Raw genomic sequence first — 20,605 nt, 5'->3', positions numbered from 1 at the left:
CGCTAGATCTACTCAGAATTTCACCACGGCCCAGAATATATATGGTGTCTCTGAGACCAATATTTCAATGTGTAACGAACGAAATGGCAAAGATAATATACCCCCCATGTATTTTCGAAAATCCTATATATCAAAATGATATAAATAATTTTATAGATTTTTTATGTCAAATTAAAATCCCCGAAACGTGCTTTGCATAACCTTTAAAATGATTAATTGACATTGATCAATTGATTGTCGAAATGAGAAAAAACAAAAATACTCAGCAAGTAGTACCTATCTTAATACGCAAATTTGGCCAATAACTGTACTGGGTCATATTCCACAACAGAAAGGTTTCGTACATTTCGCAGACAAGCAATTCAGTATGAATTTCGCTGTTCTTTCGCTAACATCATAGGCTTAAGCTATAAATTAAAAAAAAATAAAACAAACAAAAATTGTGATATTTAAAAATTCGACATGTTATTCATATCAGTTACCGTAATACTGCTCACTAGTACATTGATTCTAGTGGCAATCTGGTGTAGGCGCACCTATACTTTCTGGCATAGACATGGAATACCGTATGTCAAACCAATACCTCTCATTGGAACCCTTAAGGATGTTCTAACATTCAAGAAAAATGTAGGTGTACACATTGCCGATATTTACCAGGATCCTGTATTCGCCCAAGAACCTGTTGTTGGTATATACATGCTCCATCAGCCCGCATTATTGATACGAGATCCAGAACTCATAAAATCGATGTTTAGTAAAAATTTTCAAAATTTTCACGATCGTTATGGAACTGTTGATGTGGAAGTGGATCCATTTGGAGCATTGAATATATTTTTTGCCAAATACCAGGCGTGGAGTAAAATGCGTCAAAAATTTTCTCCAGCATTCTCTACTGGAAAACTTAAACAGGCATATCCTTTGATGCTTGAGGTAACTTTGAACAACTTGTTAGTTTTAGTGATGATTAAAATTTAACAAATGTTATTAGAAAAGCCGGCAGAAGCCGTTGATTTTATGGCATTTACAAATCACAAAGCTAACACATACTCTACACGTTTTAAAAAGTTTTTATTTAAAGTGAACATAGTCATATAGGTCAGATATGACCAATGTCGAAACTATATCATAACCAGAAGGACTTGAATCCAATTTGCAACATATCCCAGCAAAGAAAGAGCTTCCAAAATAGAAGTTTGGATCCCCAATAAAAGAATGAAAAAAATAAAATTACATGGGCAGGTTCATATCCCCGCGGGGATGAAATTTTTGATTTTATTTTCATTATTTCCCCAGTAAAAATTGAGAGATCTAATTTGATATGATTAGATATGAGTAGATCTGAAAAATGGTAAGATCTCATCATATCTCATTACTAGGAATGAGATTTGATCAGATCTCAATATTGGCCTAGATCTAATGTCTTAGATATAATTACCTCTATCAATAAGCGTAGTAAGGCCTCTGGGGGGAGGGCTTAGCCCCCTCCAGAAAAAAATAAAATTACATGGGCAGGTTCATATCCCCGCGGGGATGAAATTTTTGATTTTATTTTCATTATTTCCCCAGTAAAAATTGAGAGATCTAATTTGATATGATTAGATATGAGTACACCGTCAAAAAAAATCGCTTCTTTAACATATGTTCCAAACACATTTTGCAGGAAGCACATATATTATTGGATACTGCCGAAACATTAATATGTTTGTTTTATGTGAATATATTATATGTTTGGAAGCATTTTGAGACCAAAAATATTATATGCTTGGAAGAATTTTCCCAAAGACGATTGTGCTCATTCCCTAACATACTCGTAATTTTCACTTCCACGAAATATTTTAGTTCTTGACACCTGTAATATAAATAATGTTGAAGAAATTATTCACTTTTATAATTTTTTTTAAATTTTATCTTTTGCCTGCACGGAGAATCGAAACGAGGACCATACAGTTTGTAAGCCAACACACTATCCACTGGACTGCGTAGCTGTTATAGTCACCAGTAGATAATTATCGTTATAAGTTACATTTATATAGCATAGTTTGCAGCGCCCACGAGACCATGCAAACATAACATTATTTAACAGAAACAAACATTTGTTTGCCACGTGGAACAGTGGTTAGCATGTCTGCCTTGCATGCAATGGGTCGTGGGTTCAATCCCTGCTCCGACCGAACACTTTTTTTTAATTTACACATTTATATTTATACTATATTAAATTTTTATAATGAAACTTCGAAATGTGGGTTATAAAAGATTTATAGTCAGTAACAGTGCTTGATATAAACGAAATTGACTGATTTTTGGATAAAATATTATTTTTTTATTGCAAAAATAACAATTTTGTAACACAAAACTGTTTTTGGTACAAAACTTTAAAATTTGGAAGGAATTCAAAAACTCTAACAAAAGAAGAACGTGGAGTCGTGTATAAACATACATAAATAATTTTATAATTTAAACATAAATTTATTTAGGCGTGAACAGTTTTTACTAGCATTTAACACCATCGCTCTAAAATGCCTTTTATTTTTCGTTAGTAATTCATTTTAAAGAAAATAAACTTTTTAAATTGTTTTAGCTGCAAAACTCGAACTTAATGCCCGCTTTTATACTTGAAGGTGTCCGTCAACTCCTCGTGGACTATAGATAGGGTCACGAAAAAAAGTTGATGCGGTCACCCCCCAGTTTTGTAGCATATACGAAGACAATTTCAGAACACCAAAACTTTTTTTCCGTGCACCCTACGACCCCCCGAAATACAATTTATTGTGCTGTGTCGTCATTTGAAGTCCGATCGAAAAGAAACGCATATCGTTGTTCGTGGTTGATCAGGGGCTATATTTCGTGCATTGGTCATTTTTGACTCCAACGTCAAATTTGATTTAAAATTTATTTATTTCGCTTCGTATACCCCTATGACGCCTGTATAATCGTTATTAGAAATGGTCTGTCCATATTTTTGTGAGAGAAGGCTTAAAAATCAAATTTGACGTTGGAGTCAAAAATGACCAATGCACGAAATATAGCCCCTGATCAACCACGAACAACGATATGCGTTTCTTTTCGATCGGACTTCAAATGACGACACAGCACAATAAATTGTATTTCGGGGGGTCGTAGGGTGCACGGAAAAAAAGTTTTGGTGTTCTGAAATTGTCTTCGAATATGCTACAAAACTGGGGGGTGACCGCATCAACTTTTTTTTTTCCTTTAGGCCGTGACCCTAACTAGTGGACTACTTATTAATAAAGAGGAACTAAACTTTGTTTTTATACATTTCACTGTGTAATTTTTCACTATTTCCTCCGTATTTCATTTTACTGTCCCAACTCTAATATACTAATAACTAATAATATAGTATAGTGCCCTTTCGTTATTTTTATAAAGACCCCTGATTTCTTTTAACGAACCAAGAAAAAAATTGTGCTCATAATGCCAAAATGATAAACAAAACACATGTCCACACATACATAAAATGCTGCTCTCAAGGCGAAAACATATGCTGTTTGTTTTTCAAATGTCTATTCTCTTGGTTCCGAATGTCTATTCTCTTTATTCGAATTAAATAATATTTAGACTTAAGCACATCAAATTTTTGGCCTTATCATAAAGCAATTTTCCGAAACAACATACAAGCGATTTCACAGAAATTGTTCTCTTTTGATTCTTTCGCTGTGTTATGTTGATATCTTTCGTCAACTCTCCCGGTTTCCATGTCTATTTCTTTCTCTATACTCTCTCTGTCGCTTTGAAAAAAATATCACAACATATGTATGCTTACTCGAAATTTGTAAATTTATATATGTTTGCATTCACACATATGATTTTTATGAAACATTCATGCCCCAAACATAATATATTCCAACATATTAACATAGATGTCCCAAACATTTAGTGTTAGTTTAGGAACATTACATGTTTGCACTTAAATATATCGTGTTTTAAAATTGTGCCCGAAACACGTTTTGTTTATATCGGAACATATGAAAAACATATTTTTCTAACAGTGTAGATCTGAAAAATGGTAAGATCTCATCATATCTAATTACTAGGAATGAGATTTGATCAGATCTCAATATTGGCCTAGATCTAATGTCTTAGATATAATTACCTCTATCAATAAGCGTAGTAAGGCCTCTGGGGGGAGGGCTTAGCCCCCTCCAGAAAAAATTAGTCCCCTTAGAATGTGAAAACCTATATATAATTTTCCATTATAAATTGTTACTGTATTATAGATAGGAGGCTATAGCTCCCTTGGTTAAAAATGTCTAGATACGCCAATGCCTCTATCCCGATATATAGTTGAATCTAATTAAGACACAACTTTAAAAGCCCTTCCCAAAGATATTCTTTATTTTAATTACACTGGAAGTTTTTTTTTTAATTCAATTTTGTATAAATCGCTATTCTTAATATTTTTAATGGGTAATTTTAACTTTTTTATTTTCAAATAGGTTAAAAACAGAGTAGGAATTAATAAAATTATACAAATTATTTAAATTTTGTCGAAAAAAAATGCTAAATCCATTCTAGAAAAATTGCGAATTTTTTAAATATGTGAAGTCAAACTTTTCGGACAAGCATAATCATAAAAAATTATAAAAATTATTTATTTGGCAAAATATCACAATTTTTTTCAATTAAATTTTGCACCACTTCCGGAAACCAAAATAACATTTGAACTACATTTGTGGCAACGCTTTTTTTGGTGGGTCGTCATATGTTGAATTATATATATAATTCTATCTAATTTTGTCTCATTATATCTCAATAAATCTGCTTAGATCTAAAGTGTCCAATTTTGAGATCTAATCATATCTAATTAGATCTGTTTAGATTTGTTCGAATTGGCTACCTAAGGGACGAATTATGGCACTCAAACGGCAGACAAAGTCATCACTCACTACCCTAAAGTGGCTCTGCGGTTTTTAGGCCCGCAGTAACTGACCACTTTCGTGAAAGCGAAGGAACTCTTTGCTCTTTTCAGTGTAACGTAACGGAGAGCTCGTGCTCTCTTTTGAAATTCAATGGCTTTAGTCCATGCTCATTTTTCAATATGTGTTACATCCGTTCTCTCGATATGTTCAGCTCAAGAGCAAGATTTCTCGCACTGCGGCCCTGGTTTCGTTCATATATGGCCTTCACTTTTCGGATTATTTCTGTTGTTATAACCGGTTTTTCACGGTATCGAGCAGTGGTATGAGAAACAAAAGATTTATCAACATTAACATGCTGGAGGTCTCCAAAGATGGCGACTTGTGGTTTCCCAGCCAAATATAAAGCAGTCACGCTTGAATTTCATCACGAATTACTTTATTTCTGATGCAATAGATCAAAATGCTTTTGTAAGTTGTAAATAAAAAATAAAATGGACTTGCACTGGAATGAATCTGTTAGGTCTTCTATACACAGAAAAACATATCACCAAAATATTAAAAAGTTGATTGGAGTTGAAGTTTTTTCAATTAAAAAAAAATTGATAAAATGTACATTTTAATCAACTCGGAAGACTAACGGTCATTTTCTTGTAGCTCCGTTAGGCTTTAACTGCCAGTTAACAGAAAGTAAATTGCAATTATCTTCTCTCCGGTTAACTTTAACTCAAAAATTTTCGGCAGTTAAGTTCCTAACTGACATATGGAATATATACACAAGATGGCAGCTATGCCCATAATACGGTTTAAAAGTTCGTTAGTTAATGGAGTCAGTTAAAAAAGCGATAGACATTTTTTTAATTTTTAATTGAATTGAAAATAGTTACATTTTTAAAAATTAATTTAATTGAGTTTTTCAATCAACATAAATTAAATATTAAATTGAATCAAATGAAAAACTAATTGAAATTTACTAATGAAATCGATTAATTTTTTAATCAAGTATTTTTTATGTCCAATTAAAACTCTGATTGATCATTTTCGTGATTGAAGACATTTCAATTAAAAAATTAATTAGATCAATTAATTTCGTGATTGAGTCAGAAAAAATATTTTTTGTGTATGCTACAGAAGCTTCTTTTTTTAAAGCGTAGACATAAAAATGGATTTTTTCTTGTTTTCATTTTAAAAAATCGGCGTCTTTGCCTACACAGAAAAAAAAAATCATGAAAAATTTAATTGAGTTTTAAAAAATATTCAATTACAAATTTAATTGATGTACTTGTTGCATGAAACAAAAATGAATAGTATCAATTAATGTATAAATGATTTTTATAAATATAAATTGATTTTTTAATTGATTCTGTCATTTCTGTGATTGAAGACATTTCAATTAAAAATTAATTGGATCAATTAATTTCCTGATTGAAGACAATAAATATTTTTTTGTGCGTAGGAATCAATAGCAAAATTTTTAAATGATTTTGATCCAATATAAATGATGAAAAATGCTGGAGTCGGAGTGGAGCAAAATTGGGTCGACTCCACAGCCCTGAACGGACGAAAGACTGTTTTTCATATGTTTGGGTGTAAAAGTTATATATATGGAACTCAATTTTTTTAACAACACAATATTTTTAAGTGCAAGCATATAATGTTCATAAACTAGCATAACATGTTTGGGACATATATGTTATTACGTTAGAACATATTATGTTTGGGACATAAAATGTATAATGTATAAACATATAAGTGTTTAGAAAGAGAGACCTAGAGAGTATGCTGCAAGTAAAATAATGGAAGTAACAAATTGGCGACTTAAAAATATATATGAAAATTTCATTAAAATTTTTACTACCAGTGTATGCCCTAAGGTAAAACATAATATGTTTGAAAAATACAAACAATATTTTGTTTGGACCAATTCTGAAAATATATATGCTTGAAGCAAAATGTGTTTGGGGTATATGTTACAGAAGCGATTTTTTTTGAGGGTGTGGTTATAGGTAGCAAACTTTTTAATTATTCTTACTCTATAGGTTGCACAAAATATGGAAAAATATCTGCTGAGAAAAGGTGATAACTATATATTGGAAGTCAGAAAACTATGTGGACTTTATACCACCGATCAAATTGCCACAATTGCCTATGGTATTCAGGCTCACAGTTTTGATGAAAAGGATAATAAACCCAATGTCTTTGCCATGCACAATGAGGCCAATATGAAGGATAGACCCACATATAAAATTATCGTCATGTTATTGCTGCCACAATTGGCTAAACTTTTACGAGCTGAATTATTCACACAGAAATATCGAAATTTTCTCCGCACCAGCCTAAACAATATCATTGAAGATAGACAAAAATCTGGCATAATACGAAATGATTTGATAGATACCTTAATAAAACTACGTGAGGAGGCAGTGGAAACTGTTGAGGAGAATGATAAAAAAGTATACGATGATATGTTATTGGCCCAGGTAAATGTATTCTATTTGGCTGGTTTTGAGACAACCATGTCGTTCTTAACGTATACGCTTTATTTACTGGCAAAACATCCGGAAATTCAAAAACGCCTACGTCAAGAGATCAAGTGTGTATTGAAAAATAAAGAGGGTCATATAAGTTACGACTCGTTGAAATCATTCACCTACTTGGATATGGTAATGCAAGAGAGTCTACGGCTACATCCAGTGGTTCCCTACCTCGAGCGAGTACATAATGAACATGATCCTGTTTTGGGTAAATTTTCATTAAAACCCTATCATGGTTTCGAAATGCCCAATGGTATGCCCATTTTTGTGTCAGTCCTAGCCTTGCATAATGATCCAACGGTAGGTTCTGGAACACATAGCTAATCTCCCTGTGTTCAATGTTTCTAATTAACAAATTTCTAATTCCAGTATTGGCCAAATCCAGAAGTTTTCGATCCTGATCGTTTTGCTCCAGGTAAAGAAATACCCGCAGCCTATTGTCCATTTGGTGTTGGACCCCATAATTGTATAGGAAGTCGTTTAGCGATTATAAAATCCAAACTTGGATTTATATACATTCTAAAGAATTTTGAGGTACGAATTTGCAGCCAGACTATTATGGAGCTAACAACAGCCAGTAATACAATTTCATTGGCATGTCATGACGATATCCATCTGCAGTTTGTGAAGGATGTTTTATGGGAGTAATCATAAGGAATTCATCGATCCATGGTCCATTTATCTCATTACTAATAAATACTTCTAATAACAACACTTAAGTAAGCATATAAAGAATTATTAATTGCCGGGTTCCAAATATTTTCCACAAATCATGTCTCTTCTGGTTCTCACTGTACCCCACAGAATCCACATTCTTCACACCTCTCAAAAAGTTAGTTTTCCTTCCTCACATGTAATAGAATTCACTAAAAATCATAAAATAGTTATTATAAAAATTATTTATTTGACAAAATATGACAAACTCTTTCAATTCACATCCATAGCGCTGAATTTGGATCACACCTTATGAAGTGATGCAAATTCAGTGCAACGGCTGTTCAAATAAAGATCATCTGTGGAAGGACATTTTTCGACTTTCATTTAAAGTTGTGCCTTTGGAATAGCTTCCATTTTGTATGCTCCTAATGTTGTGGTTATGCTTTGCTTATATGTAAAAATTTGTTCGGAAGTTATTTCATTGTGGGGACTTATTTCATGGAGCCGCGATGACCATTTCCAAAGATGTATTTTCTCTGCGTGTAACATTATATTTACTAGGCAGAAATATCCGGGTATGTTCTGGATTTGCCTTCAAATAGATTTCCCCTTTAAAATCGATTACCCTCCAAAAATTTTTGATTGTTCTGGATTTCCCATGAAACGAGATTTTTCGAAATCGCTTGCTGAAAAATAAAAATCTGCAAATCTGCAGAGGAAAATGTAAACATATAATCACATACATTCCAAAGTACAGGAAACAAGTTCAAAGTTTTGTTTTTTGAAATTTCTCAAAACCCGTATAAGATAGAAGTTCCCTTATTTTCGGTCTTAAAATTATATTTTTTATAATTTTTTGTAGTATGTACGAAATCAAAATAGTGATAATAGCACATGACTAAAAATGACGTAGACCACTTTAGACCGAACAAAGCTTTTTGCCCTTTTTGGATTGGACATTTTTTAAAACTTTAGTCACAGGCTAAGTACAATATTAACCATAATTTTTGATAGAAATGTCCAATAAATTCGAACTTTTGACAGGATGCAATTCACATCAATCCGAATAAAAAACAGCGAACTCCATCAAAACATGCTAAGTCGACTTAGCGTACTCTGGAATGAGGGCATCGATATGTGACACAATTCTATTATTTCTAAGTTTGTGACAAAATGTTAAGGAAATACGAAGAATCTCATGTTCTGCAATCTAAAGAAAAACTACTGAATTGTAAAATACTTGTAAAACCATGAAATCGTTCTTACACTTTTTGGACAATTAGCTTTTGTTTATTATTGTAAGAGTTCTGAGCCAAGCTCCAAATTTGTGGAACTACACGGATGAAAAAGACAGTTTTTCATATGTTTGGAACATTATATGTTTGGAACACAAATTTTTAAACACAATATTTTTGAGTGCAAGCATATAATGTTCATAAACTAGCATAACATGTTTGGGACATATATGTTAATATGTTAGAACATATTATGTTTGGGACATAAAATGTTTGTAAATATAATATGCTTGGATGCAAACATATATTAATTTAGAAATAGCCTATAAACAAAAATGTGCTTAGTAGCTTGGAGCGCTATTTAACAGGGAGCGATATTGAATTAAGTTGGTGGTTGTTGCTTGTTATTACAAAATTAACATTTTATTTTTCCTTGGGCAATTGATCAGCTACTTCTTTGATCCTTACAAACTGTGTGGTCCGCTGTTCGAATCCCCGTCCGGCAAAAGGTAAAATTAAAATAAAAAAATCATACAATTGAATAATTTCTTCTACAATGTTTGTATTACAGAAAAAGGTGCTAAGAACTAAAAAATCTCGTGGAAGTGAGAAAGATGTGGGGGAATATACAATTGGGCAGAAACAAAATTTGAGCATTCAGGTCGAAGACCTATGTTGTTAGCACCTATATTACCTGTTTATTTTCATAATTCATTATGATTGTAAATATATAAATAAATAAATAAAATTTTGAGCACAATATTGTTTGGGAGAATTTTTTTTAAGCATATAATATTTTTGGGTGCAAAATGTTTCCAAACATATTATATGTTCACATAATAACATATTGTTTTTTGGAAGACAACATTATTGAATTTGGATGCAAAAATACAAAATGTTTGGAACTTAGACTACCCAAACATATATTGTTTAGACCAATATGCTTTCAAACATATTATATATTGGAAGAGATCAAACATATAAATGTTTGGGCAATACCCAAAAATGTATATGCTTGAAGCAAAATATGTTTGGGAGTATATGTTACAGAAGCAATTTTTTGTGAGCGTGTAGGATACACGCAAACAATTTAACGCCTTTAGAAAAAAATATTGATATTCGCACTAAAATATATTGCAAATGTAATTTATGCATTTTCAACGACTTTAAATCCAAAATTGCGGATTATTTTGTATTTTATGTTTCTATGAATAAATAAAAACAAATAATTTTGTGAAGCATACATTTTTTTCTCCCGACGGCGACGACTCTTAACACAGTTTATTATAATTGACTGACTCTTGCGTGAGTCGCTTTGCAGAAGTTAAGTTGCCCAATCGTTTATAGCAATTTTGTTGTTTTAAATTGTCTTATCAGGGTCAAAAATGTGTTTGTTTTTATTTAAATTTTAAGCATAATCATATTCATACATAGTTCATTGTAATCTAAAAAGCATTAACACACATATTTTCAATTACAAAAGTTTCAATGCGTTTTCTCAAAATCTTTTTGCAACAAATGAAAGGGGAATCTTGGTCAATTTGTGGTATATTTTTAAATCTGATTTTTAAAGGACTTTCATCGATAGGTTAGGTTAGGTTTAGTGACAGCCCGATGTATCAGGCTCACTTAGACGATTCAGTCCATTGTGGTACCACATTGGTGAACTTCTCTCTTATCACTGATTGCTGCCCGATTCCATGTTAAGTTCAATGACAAGAGACCTCCTTTTTTTTATAGCCGAGTCCGAACGGCGTTCCACATTGCAGTGAAACCCTCAGAAATGTTACCAGCATTACTGAGGTGGGATAATCCACCGCTGAAAAACTTTTTGGTGTTCGGTCGGATTCCAGGATGCGCTTTAAAAGAAATGTTTGTGGAACAACTTCCAATTTTTACTGGGATGGGCTTGTCATAGGACTTCAATAGCCGTTGCGCTGAATTTTCTTCACTACTTAAGGTGTGATCCGAATATAGTGTTTTGGATGTGAATTAAAAAAAATGTGATATTTTGCCAAACAAATAGTTTTTATAATTTTTTATGGTTTTTAATGCACTCTACTGCTTGCCTGAAACGTTTGAGGTCAAATATATTCGGAAATTCCCAATTTTTCTACAATGGATTTAGCTGTTTTTTCGGAACCATCTGCACCATGTTATTAATTCCTACTGTTATTTTAGCCTATTTAAAACAAAATATGTTAAAATTACCCATTAAAGTTATGAAAAAAACGAGTTATAAAAATGTATTCAAATGTACTTCCTGCGTAGTTCAAATAAAGAACATCTTTGGGAGGACATTTTAAAGCTGTGCCTTTAGAAGAACTTCTAATTTTTTTGCTGGACAATAAAATTATATTGTAAGATTCTTACGGATTCATTGATTTAGATCACATCTCATAGTGTATGACCTTAATATTCATATTCTTCTGTCATATCAAGATCCACACTTGCAAATTCTTTAACGATTTTCTATTTCGAATAGGATAATTAAGTATTCTTATCAAACTCACGTTTTTTGGTAAATTAGACTAATGCCTAAAAATAGCATTACCAGTATTTTAATATGCCCATAGCATTATCAAAAGTACATCTAACTTGTTTTGTCGAACACATAAACAATTCGGCAGCTAAAAATCTGATTCACCACATTTGTATACGCTACGCAATATATTCAGGGTATAATGAATTTTATCTCCATTAGCTATTGGAAATATAGGTTCTAGAACAGAGAATCTTAATCAATCAAGAATTTAAAACGGTAATAAAACGGTAATAATTTTACATATGTTCCAACATTTTTTGTAAAACTTCGAAAGGCTCAGTTTAGGATTCTTTCCTGAGAAAAATATAGTGGTTGATATAAACGACATAGAATGTGATTTTAATAGAAACATTTTTTTATTTACGACAGGATGAAAAAAATCAAGTAATACTTGCATTTTAATTGTTAAAAAGTATACCAAAACAAGTATATACGACCGTAAGTTCGGCCAGGCCGAATCTTTTGTACCTTCCACCATGGATTACATACACGCAAAAAAATAATTCTTTCCTCCCAAACGAAATTTTAGACAAACAAAGTTCGTTTCTCATTTGCTTTTCGTTGAAAGGAAGTGTATTTGGAAGAAAAGTATATACTTTTTGTTATAAACGTTTATTCTTTTCCAGGATGTAAAAACAATTTCATAAAGACTAACTAACCGTGGAGCAGTGGTTGCTACGTCCGACTTGCATGCCAAGGGTCGTGGGTTCGATCCCTGCTTCGACCAAAGTTTTTTTACATATATTCCAGATATGGTCGGAAGATTCCGAACAAATGTTCAACATTACATTCTACTATATTAAGTTTTTACTATGAACTGTAAAATGTGTCTTATTAAAGACCAAAATTTAGAAAAGAGCAGTGTTTGATATAAACGAAATGGACTGTGTTGTTGGTTCAGAAATAACTTTTTTTATTGAAAGAATAAAAATTTTGTCACAAACGAATTTTTTTGGTGATAAAAGTGTATACTTTTCGAAGCAATTCAAAAAACTCTAACAAAAGAAAAACGTTTTCGGTACACGTTTTCCAAACGTTTCTTTGCGTGTAGAGACTTCTATAAAGACTGTCATCCACAATCGAATTACTTTGGTTGTGGTAACACTTGCCGATGGCAAGGTATCTTAAAAGTTCCTAACACCGTCTTCTAAATTGGAAGTTAGTCCATACCGGGTATATATTAAAAAAAAGGCCGATTAAAAACGTATATAATTCAGTTTGACGAAATTTTCTATAGAAATAAAATTTTTAAAAAATTTTCTATAGAAATAAAATGTTGAAGAATTTTTCTATAGAAATACAATTTTGAAAAAAAAAATCTATAGAACAAAGTTTTTACAAACTTTTCTTTAGAAATAAAATTTTGACAAAATTTTCTATAGAAATACAATTTTTTTGTTTGTTATTATTGGTTTCTCTTCAATCATTATTGTTGTTTTTGATCTCAGCTTAAAACCATGCATTGACTAAACTACATGTGTAGCTTAACCAAGAGAGGAAAAGTATGCTTGTCAAATTTATTTGGGCAAAGCCCTATAGACTGCAAGATGGTTGGATGGACGCACGTTTCGGAATTACCACATTCCTCATTAGCATCCTCTACTTGCAGCAAAACTATAAACCAATTACCAGAATAAATTCAGGCAGTTCCCTAAAACCAAAAGTGAACCACACTTGAACCTTCCGAAAAAAGGTTTTACATAATAGCCGGCTTATGCCGAAATAAATTCGTGCAAACATATCTCTTTTCCTTTGCCACCGTCAAATCATCGATTTGAGTGCAGTTGGCTGGGTTTATTTTGAGCGTGCTTCCTCTTCTTTTTTGGAAAAAAAATTCTATAGAAATAAAATTTTGATAACATTTTCTACAGAAATAAAATTTTGACATAGACCAATTTTTGTGTGATTGGGGATCGGCTATATATAACTATAGACCGATATGGACCATTTTTTGCATGATTGTTAGAGACCATATATTAACACCACGTACCAAATTTCAACCGGATCGGATTAATTTTGCTCTTCCAAGAGGGTACGGAGTTCAAATCTGGGGATCGGTTTATATGGTGGCTATATATAATTATGGACCGATTTTTGCATGGTTGTTAGATACCATATCCTTACACCTCGTACCAAACTTCAACCGGATCGGATTAATTTTGCTCTTCCAAGATGCTCCGGAGGGCAAATCTGGGGATCGGTTTATATGGGGGCTACATATATGTTAATTATGGACCGATGTGGACCAATTTTTGCATGGTTGTTAGGGACCATATAATAACACAATGTACCAAATTTCAGCCGGATCGGATGAAATTTGCTTCTCTTAGAGGATCCGCAAGCCATATCTTGGGGTCCGTTTATATGGGGGCTATACGTAAAAGTGGTCCAATATGGCTCATTTGCAATACCGACCTACATCAATAACAACTACTTATGCCAAGTTTCAAGTCGATAGCTTGTTTCGTTCGGAAGTAAGCGTGATTTCAACAGACGGACGGACATGCTTAGATCGACTCAGAATTTCACCACGACCCAGAATATATATATACTTTATGGTGTCTTAGAGCAATATTTCGATGTGTTACAAACGGAATGATAAAGTTAATATACCCCCCATCCTATGGTGGAGGGTATAAAAATTGGTCAAAAGACAAAACAAATTTAAAACAAAAATAAAAATTTTTTAAGAAAAAAAATTTTTGGTGGCTTTTCGAACAGATACAAAATCTACGACCGTTTTTCGTTAACGGTCTCCTAGTGCCTGAGTTTTTAAAAGCTTCTCTAAGTGGTTTACCGTAATTTAAAACTCCGTCATAGAATCATTAATCACTATGGAATAAATGGGCAAATTGAGTCTAAAATAACGGACTGTCACTACACCAAACCCAACGTACACTCATAAGAAAAAGTCTGCATTAAACAGCAGTCGGTATTGCTGTTACATTCCTAGTAAAAATATAAAAGGTTTAAAATCATTTGAGTAAATTTTCACGACTCAAAAGCATATTTTTGGTATTTCCAGCACTCTTACAAAGTTTACTATTTTAGCAAGCAGTGATTACTCTCCCTTTTTCAGCAATCTTTTTGCTACTGTTTCTACCAACAAATTTCTTTGGGTATAAGTATATCATTGACATTTTTTGTGTAGAGCAATTCCATTTTGATAAGTAATAATGACGATAAAAACGTTAATGATTATTAGGATTATGCACATATATTCCACGGCCAGAAATTAGATCACAATCAAGAATTCAGTATTCATTTAACTGGTGCACCGTCACGAATCAAAAGCATATTTTTGGTATTTCCAGCACTCTTACAAAGTTTACTATTTTAGCAAGCAGTGATTTTTGCTACTTTTTCAGCAGTCTTTTTGCTACTGTTTCTACCAACAAATTTCTTTGGGTATAAGTATATCATTGACATTTTTTGTGTAGAGCAATTCCATTTTGATAAGTAATTATGACGATAAAATGTTAATGATTATTGGGATTATGCACATATATTCCACGGCCAGAAATTAGACCACAATCAAGAATTCAGTATTCATTTAACTGGTGCACCGTCAGTATATTCGATTAAACCAAAAAATTCCAACAAGTCTCGTTTGAAATTTACACCCACGAAATGTTATTTATTCCAATCAGTTTGATACTGCTAACGAGTATCTTAAGTCTGGTGATAGTATGGATCAAGCGAACTTATACGTTCTGGCAAAGACATGATATACCCTATGTCAAACCCTTACCTTTTATCGGTACTCTTAAAGGTGTTCTAAAAATGAAGAAAAATGTAGGTGTGCATTTTGCCGATATATATAACGATCCCAAATTTCTAAAGGAACCTGTTGTGGGAATTTATATGCTCCATCAGCCAGCTTTGTTGATACGTGATCCAGACCTTATTAAAGCCATATTCATAAAAAGATTTCAAAATTTCCATGATCGATACGCAACTATTGATGTGGATGTCGATCCATTTGGAGCATTGAATATGTTCTTCAGCAAATACAAGACATGGAGTGAAATGCGTCCGAAATTTTCGCCAGCATTTACAACAGGAAAACTGAAGCAAGCTCTGCCAATGATGATAGAGGTAAATTGATGTATCATTTGTGTAGTGGGTGTATTAAACAATTTAGGAATATTTTATATAGCAGAACTCGACTTACACGTGGTAGCGCAATGTGGAACACCGTTCGGACTCGGCTATAAAAAGTAGGTCCCTTGTCATTGAGCTTAACATAGAATCGGGCAGCACTCAGTGATAAGAGAGAAGTTCACCACTGTGGTATCACAATGGAATGTATAGTCTAAGTGGGTCTGAAAATATCGGGCTGCCACCATAAGCGTAGTAAGGCCTCTGGGGGAAGGGCTTAGCCCCCTCCAGAAAAAAATTAGCCCCCCTAGAATGTGAAAACCTATATATGATTTTCCATAATATATTGTTACTGTAGTATAGATAGGGGGGCTATAGCCCCCTGGTTAAAAATGTCTAGATACGGCAATGGCTGCCACTATACCTAACCTAACATAACCTAAACCCGAACACAAACTGTTCAATTTGAAAAGGCTTTTCATCGAAGAACATAAAATTCGATAACTGACCATATTCGTGAAAGCGAAGCAACGCCTTGGCTCTTTCCTGTCTAACTTTTTTGTGCATCGGTAAGCTCTGCAGATTTTGGAACTTCAATGGTTATAGTCCAAGTTCATTCATATGTTCTTGTGATATGTTCAGCTCACGATCAAGTTTTCTGCTCAGGCGGCATGGATTTCGATCAAATCTGGCATTAGGTTAAGGTTAAAGTGGCAGCCCGATTAAGATTCAGGCTCACTAAGACTATTCAGTCCATTGTGATAAAATCTGGCATTAAGAGGTTCCTTCTTTTTTCTAGTCCCTGTTTCCAACCTCAGCTAGATTCCTAGTCGCTTTTCCTCGATATGGCGGGCTCTGACAACATCTTTCATCACGCCTATTCATTGCATACGTGCCTTTCTCCCAGGCCTCCGGTCATACCTTACACTACCCGCGTGACTTGCATCCTACTCTCCACCATATTTCCATAGTCTGTTTGTGATTTCACCTCGTATTACTTTCGTATGTCTCTACCTCAATAGCCTCTACGAACTTTACGTTTTCTACACACAGAGAAGGAATATGATCACCTCAAACATGTTTCAAGAGCAAAATGTTATTTTTGTATGGTGACCATGTAACATGTTTGTCACTAAAATGTTATTTTCTCGTCAAATATAACCTGCTTGCTGAAATCAGATACATGATTTCCGAGAAAATAACATGGTTGCGAAAACCATGTTACATGGTCACCACCCAAAAATAACATTTTGCTCTTAAAACATGTTTGAGGTGATCATATTCCTTCTCTGGGTGTAATTAACTAATTAATTTCCCTTTTTTGTCCTAGCTCGTACAGCTAGTATATTTTTCCTTACATATCACATAATTCGGACATGTGCAGGCATCCATATGATGCAGTTACTTCCCCCTAGGTTTTTGTTACGTATTCCACTCTTCCAAACGTCTTTAATGGCGTCTGAAATTCAAACATCCATCTGCTGTTCCTACTACGTTTCAAAATCGTGAATGGATGGTAACAATTTTTCTTTGGTAATGAAAAGTCTTAAAATGTTCGATAGAAGTTATTTTGGCAACACCCTTGGTGATGCAATGTGGTAAGGAACTTGTTAACGCCTATGGAGCAGATAATCCAGTTTCGAGTCACGGTAGCGGAAAAATGTTTATTTTTTTATAAATTCGTAACCATTACGTTTTCAGATCATGAACGCAGGCTGTTGTTTTGACAACGCATGGTGTCATTTTATCGTGTTCAGACACCACAAATGTGTTGATTCACTTTCATGAACGGATCGTTTTGAATTCTAGGTTTGAGGTCTTGATTCTCACGGCCCTCCTGTCTGACGTCATACAGTTCTTCAGTACTTCGCTAGTCTTTTTCTTGTTTTGGGTTACATCGTAGTATCTTCGACTCCGTTCTGACCATTGCACGCTCGACATAGCTCTGTGTCCCAGGTTATCAACTCCAAAACTGCCATGAACTGCCGTAAAATCCGTCAACGAGATGGTGGAGTAGGCAAATCGCACATCTAATAAAACTGTAAACTAGAGGGCTATAAGAAGGAAGTCCCTTGACAATGAGCTTAACATAGAATCGGTCAGCACAATGGACTGAATAGTGTAGGTGAGCCTGATCGGGCCGCCACTATACCAGACCTAAATTAACTAGAACCGTTTGGTATGAGTGTGGTGTGTTTGTGGAACGTACAAGGGAACTTTAAAGCAAATATATATAAAAATCGGACGGACCTAGAATATTTTTGGACATTGGTGCAACAGAAGGGTATAATTCGATGGTGTCAATAATAACAAATGGTGCCAGTATATGGACTGAATAGTCAAAGTAAACCTGCAAGAAAACGGGTTGGCAATAGAACATAATCTTAACTTTTTTTTACATAAATTGCTTACAACTCATAAAAACTACTTTTCAATAAAGGATAACTGTATTTACAGGTGGCTCAAAACATGGAAAAGTATCTTCTAACCAAGGGTGATAAATTCATACTGGACGTCAAAGAACTCTGTGGACTTTATACCACTGATCAAATATCCGCGATTGCTTTTGGCATTCTGGCACATAGTTTCAATGACAGCAATGATAATCCTAATGTGTTTGCCTTACAAAATGAAGAGAACATCAGAGTAAGACCTGCTTATAAGAATACTATAATGCTTTTGCTACCACGATTGGCGAAATTTTTTCGGGCTGAATTATTTACTAAGAAATATGAAAAGTTTTTGCGTTCAAGCCTCAATGATATCCTTGAGGAAAGAAAAAATTCTGGTACAATACGCAATGATTTGATAGACATATTAATGAAACTACGCCAGGAGGCAGAAGAAACCGTTGAGGAGTGTGATAAAAAATCATATGACGATATGTTATTCGCCCAAGTCAATATATTCTATTTAGCCGGTTATGAGACTACAATGTCATTTCTCGCCTATACCCTGTATTTACTCGCGAAATATCCAAAAATTCAAAAACGTCTACGGCATGAAATTAAAACAACTCTGATCAGTGAAAAGGGTAATATAACCTATGAATCTTTGAAATCATTACCCTATATGCATATGATCATGCAAGAAAGTTTACGTATGTATGCAGTTGTTCCTTATCTAGAACGTGAGCATAATTGTGATGATCCGGTTTTGGGTAAATTTTCACTGAAACCCTATTATGATTTCGAAATACCAGCTGGTATGCCCATTTTTGTGTCACCATTGGCCATGCACCGAGATCCTAAAGTGGGTATTAAATGACTTGAGAAACTAAAATGATTCTATTGTTAGCTTCTAATTTCAGTATTGGCCTAATCCTGATGTTTTCGATCCTGAACGTTTTGCTCCCGGAAAACCTATTCCCGGAGCGTATTTACCTTTTGGTGCAGGTCCCCATAACTGTATTGGTGAACGTTTGGCTAAAATAAAATCAAAAGTGGCATTTTTACATATTCTAAAGAATTTTGAGATACGTGAATGTAACAAAACAGCAAAAAATTTTACCATAGCAAGTAACACCATCTCATTGGCATGTGAGGAAGATATCAATTTGGAGTTCGTTAAAGATGTTCTATGGGAATAGTTGGGAAAAGTTAACTACTTTACACAATGCAAACTCGATTTAATAAAGCCTAGCTCAATTACATATCCTATATCTTTCTCTCTTCTCCCCATGATTTATTTAGCCATTCACCACCAACTTTTTGTATACCAACACACTATCCACTGGGATATGTAGATCTTATACACATCAAAATACAAATATCGCTATAATCATCAGTAAACAAGTAGCGCATACAGCCAAGCTTGTCTCTTTATATACAAGTGGATAATGCATATGCAAGCACAGTTTAAGAAATTTTGTTTAAATAAAACAAACAACTTCAGTTGCAAACTTCGGATTGTTAATTTCTTACAAACTGTATAACTTTTGGGTAGAACAAACAAACAAAAGAATTTTTTATATAGAACATTTTGTCAAAATTTTATTTCTATAGAAAATTTTGTCAAAATTTTATTTCTATGGAAAATTTTTTCAAAATTTTATTCTATAGAAAATTTTGTCAAAATTTTATTTCTATAGAAAATGTTGTCAAAATTTTATTTCTTACGTAGTTTTGAGTATTGTTGACCTATTATAATAATCAGAATAAAATTTTAAAGGGTGATTCTTTTGAGGTTAGGATTTTCATGCATTAGTATTTGACAGATCACGTGGGATTTCAGACATGGTGTCAAAGAGAAAGATGCTCAGTATGCTTTGACATTTCATCATGAATAGACTTACGATCTGCCACAACGTCGAATTTTCAGTGAATGGGCCCTAGAAAAGTTGGCAGAAAATCCGCTTTTTTATCGACAAATTTTGTTCAGCGATGAGGCTCATTTCTGGTTGAATGGCTACGTAAATAAGCAAAATTGCCGCATTTGGAGTGAAGAGCAACCAGAAGCCGTTCAAGAACTGCCCATGCATCCCGAAAAATGCACTGTTTGGTGTGGTTTGTACGCTGGTGGAATCATTGGACCGTATTTTTTCAAAGATGCTGTTGGACGCAACGTTACGGTGAATGGCGATCGCTATCGTTCGATGCTAACAAACTTTTTGTTGCCAAAAATGGAAGAACTGAACTTGGTTGACATGTGGTTTCAACA

The 20,605-nt window shown here is 33.6% G+C and overlaps 1 protein-coding gene across 1 annotated transcript; it reads left to right on the top strand.

The window, feature by feature from the left end:
* The first annotated feature begins 407 nt into the window (after positions 1 to 407).
* On the top strand, positions 408 to 19,605 carry LOC142232746 (uncharacterized). Its single transcript, XM_075303410.1, has 6 exons — positions 408 to 930; positions 6,914 to 7,708; positions 7,778 to 8,052; positions 15,439 to 15,943; positions 18,404 to 19,198; positions 19,257 to 19,605. Exons 1-6 carry the CDS (start codon positions 463 to 465, stop codon positions 19,533 to 19,535), a joined length of 3,117 nt encoding a protein of 1,038 aa, XP_075159525.1. The 5' UTR covers positions 408 to 462; the 3' UTR covers positions 19,536 to 19,605.
* Positions 19,606 to 20,605: the final 1,000 nt, after the last annotated feature.

The sequence above is a fragment of the Haematobia irritans genome, chromosome 1 (assembly GCF_050003625.1).
Source record: "Haematobia irritans isolate KBUSLIRL chromosome 1, ASM5000362v1, whole genome shotgun sequence".
NCBI lineage: Eukaryota > Metazoa > Arthropoda > Insecta > Diptera > Muscidae > Haematobia > Haematobia irritans.
This window is presented reverse-complemented; position numbering and strand designations above follow the sequence as displayed.